The sequence below is a fragment of the Cynara cardunculus genome (genome assembly GCF_001531365.2).
Source record: "Cynara cardunculus var. scolymus isolate 2C chromosome LG 12, CcrdV1, whole genome shotgun sequence".
Classification (NCBI taxonomy): Eukaryota; Viridiplantae; Streptophyta; class Magnoliopsida; order Asterales; family Asteraceae; genus Cynara; species Cynara cardunculus.
Genome location: NC_037539.1, coordinates 6727661 through 6731580, shown reverse-complemented (window position 1 = coordinate 6731580; position 3920 = coordinate 6727661). Strand labels below are relative to the sequence as shown.

Genomic DNA, 3920 nt, shown 5'->3' with positions numbered 1-3920 from the left:
AGAACGGTTAAATCTGATACAAATTGCACTTAAATCATATGTGATTATTATGAAACACAATCAACGTATGGGTGCATGGGAGACTTGGCTCGCTACCTAGGTCACCGCTAAGCTCGTGCATAAATACAGTGAGTTTAATATAAAATCACATGTGATTTCTTATATGATTAATGGTATCCTCTCAACTTGACTCTCTTCTTCCTGTTTATATGTATAGAGAGAGAATAAAAAACAAAGGGAGGGGGTGGGATGCAAATGTGAAATGTACTACATCTATAACCACCTCTCAATTTATTCTCCATCTCTTATTGCTATATAGATTCACAGATATAACAAGAGCCAGACCATCCTTTACCAACTGAAAAGAAAAAGTTTGCAACTTTAGTCATGGATGATTTAATTGTCTCCCCATCCTCATCTTCCTCCATGGTCTCTTTTCCCACCACTACGACTCCTCGACCTTCTGATACCATCCAGCAAAAGCTCCAAAACCTCCTCCAAAACCAGTCCCAACCATGGGCATACGCCATTTTCTGGCAGACCTTCAACGACGACTCCAATGGCTGTGTCTCCTTGTCCTGGGGAGACGGCCATTTCCAGAACAACAATATTGATGTCCCAACCACCACCTTGCCCTCATCTGCGGCATCCACCACCTTTCTCTCTGAACCTGACCCTGACCCCGACTGCAGGAAGTCTGTTCTCAGGGAAATCCAGGCCCTCCTTGGACCAGAAAACCGCGACGACGCCGAGTGGTTCTATGTCATCTCCTTGACCAGGTCATTCACCCCAGGAGACGGGTCGGCGCCAGGTACGGCTTTCGGTTCAAACTCTATGATCTGGCTAAGTGGGGTGGATCAGTTCCAGTCTTTCAACTGCGAGAGAACTAAAGAGGCTCAGATCCATGGGTTCGAGACCCTGGTTTGCATCCCCACCCCAAATGGCGTTGTAGAAATGGGTTCGTATAATGTCATCGAGGAGTCCTGGAATTTGGCTCATCAGGTTCAGTCACTGTTTGGAGGAGGTTCTACTTCTTCTTCTTCTTCTCCTCCTGCTCCCCTTCCTAATTTATTCCAACACAAACACGAAAATAACGCCACCATCCATCCTCTGAAATTAAATACCCACAGCGATAATCACCAGAATATTATTTCATTTGCTGATATGGTTCTTATGGCTGGTGGATTGCAAGAGGAGGAGGGCATGAACATGATAGAATTCGAGTCGACAACACCCGATGACCAGATGTCCAAGAACATCGGAAAATTATGCATGAACAGGAACACCAGTACTGCTCCAACGACCACCAATGCCTACCTCGAGACTGCGTCGGAGCATTCAGATTCCGACTGCCAGCTGGTTCTTGCCACGTCGACCGAGAAGCGAGTGCAGAAGAAGAAGGGAAAGAAGACAGGTGGGCGATATCCTCCGGTTAACCACGTAGAGGCCGAGAGGCAGCGGCGTGAGAAGCTCAACCAGAGGTTCTACGCCCTGCGATCCGTGGTCCCCAACGTTTCTAGGATGGACAAAGCATCCCTCTTGGCAGATGCCGTCTGTTACATCAACGAACTGAAAGGAAAAGTAGAGTATCTTGAATCTCAGTTGCATCGTCGTAACAGCACTACCCAAGGCAAAACGAAGAAAGTGAAATTGGAATCGGCGGACACCATAGACAACCATCACCTCCAAAGCAATAGCAATACTTGTAGCTTGTATCAAACAACTCGAATGTCAAACAAACCATCATCAAGGACTATAAGTATGAACAAGACGACGAGTAAGCTTAATAACTCGAGTAGCTTCGGGGAAGTGGAAGTGAAAATCGTGGGTGAGGATGCAATGATTAGGGTTCAGTCGGGAAATGCAGGGTTACCGGCGGCGAAACTGATGGATGCTCTGAGAGAAATGAAAGCACAAATCCAGCATGCAAGCATGTCATGTGTGAATGAGATAATGCTGCAAGACGTGGTGGTTAGGATCCCTGATGCCACCGATGAAGAAGAACTAAAATCTGATCTCATTCGGAGATTAGACCGCTAGCAAACAAGCATGCAAGCAATTAAGCAAGAAATCTTGAATTAGACTTGAATTGAAGTTGCTTAATGAGAGTCGTAATTTATATTAATGTGTAAGATTAGGTAGGATTGTACAATGCAAATGTGGAGTCGTGGGGGATGAGAGAATGGCAATAAAAATCAATGGAAGGGAAGCAGGGGAACTGTGTGTTGTATGGAAGGGAGCATGAATGATGAGAAAAGGCTTGGTGTGTGTGTTTACTGCGTGTGTACCCTTCTCCAAAGATTCAGCGATTCTTTTGACTCGAGTCACGTGATATAATGTCAGATGAATATATAGAAGAGGGTTGGGTCGGGGGTAGATTTGTGTAGTACATACAACTCTGTCTCGCCCTCTTCGCATGGCCCCATGCATGGGAATGCAACAGATGTAATGCAACCTCCTAATCACAATTAATTAATGCTCCCAAAACGTAATTGGTTTATGTCTCCAAATCTCGAATAAATTCATATCTCATCCTTAATTACGTATTAACACATTAGATATGATGTATTTTTTTGACACTTTTTTAAAAGTAAAAGTTTTTTTTTGGAAGGGTGTCTCATGTCATGTCTGAACTAATCCTGATAAATTGTGACCATAAGAAATTAATTCTGATAAACTCAATGGTCACATTGTTAATTTTGTATAATTGAATCGAACCCTAGACAGACGGAATATTCCACCACATCTCCCAAGACCTCCACCACTAGGCTACGACCCTTCTGGTTCAAAAAATAGAGGGTTGTATGATGCATTTGGCCTCTATTATAGAATCAAGAGTAAATTAGGTTTTTAGTTCCCATGATTTGTTGAAAATATCTATTATTTTCATCCATATGATTTTGAAATTATAAAATTCATTTCTATGGTTTATAATTTATTATTTTTCATTCTTATGATTTAAAATTTATTGTTTTTTTCGTCCCAATGATTTATAATTCATTTCCATTTTAGTCTTTCATACTTAGACGTAGTGTTTGGCCTTAGGATCTAAAATAGAAATGAATTGTAAACCGAAATTTAAAACCACATGGATGAAATCCATAATTTTTAATAAATCATAGGAACGAAAAATATAAATTTGAACAAACCACAGAGATGCAAAACATAATTTACTGGAGAATGAATCAAGGAACCTGTAAAATTGTTTGGTATTATAATATTTAGAAATTTATAACATCTTAAATACTTAATTTTGTAGGAATCATCTATTATTAATACTACGATAAAATTGAGTTTATAAAATATCCTTTATTTATAAGTGTCATAACAGAACGTTTTATAAGAAACAATTACAGGATCAAAAAATGAAATGTTCTATCTAAAAGCATTGTAGTAAGTTGATAGAACACTTTTGGATATCTTAACAAATTATTTATGACATTTTAAATACAGAAGGTTTTGTATTAATAACAATGTCCTATAAATTTATTGATGTGACCAAAAGCGCCCTATAATTTCTTACATCGTCTTTTTTCTATTTTTTAATCTTACGAAATATGTCTTATAAATGGTCTATTAAGACGCTTCAATTGATTATTTTGTAGTGTAAATACATTAAATTTTAAGAAGGTTAGATGTTTTCCCCAAAGCTCATGTTCACATTCTATTTATTAACCACATAAAAACGCATTACTTAGGTTTAGATCTTTGGGGATATTATATGTATATATATATATAGGGAAGGGTTCAAACGAGAACCCCTGTGATTTACGAGAATGCAAGAACAACCCAATAACCTCATATTGTGATAAAAAATAAAATTAAAAGATTTTTAAATTAAAATTAAAATTTAAAAAGATTTAAAAAAAATTAAAATTAAAAGGGTAATAATGGAACATCAAATCTTTTAAACACGATCA

General features: G+C 38.5%; 1 protein-coding gene across 1 annotated transcript; it reads left to right on the top strand.

Moving 5' to 3' along the window:
• Positions 1 to 387: 387 nt before the first annotated feature.
• LOC112523964 (transcription factor MYC2-like) lies at positions 388 to 2040 on the top strand. The gene is made up of 3 exons (XM_025133666.1): positions 388 to 613; positions 671 to 1027; positions 1109 to 2040. The coding sequence occupies exons 1-3, from the start codon at positions 388 to 390 to the stop codon at positions 2038 to 2040; spliced, it is 1515 nt and encodes a 504-aa protein (XP_024989434.1).
• Positions 2041 to 3920: the final 1880 nt, after the last annotated feature.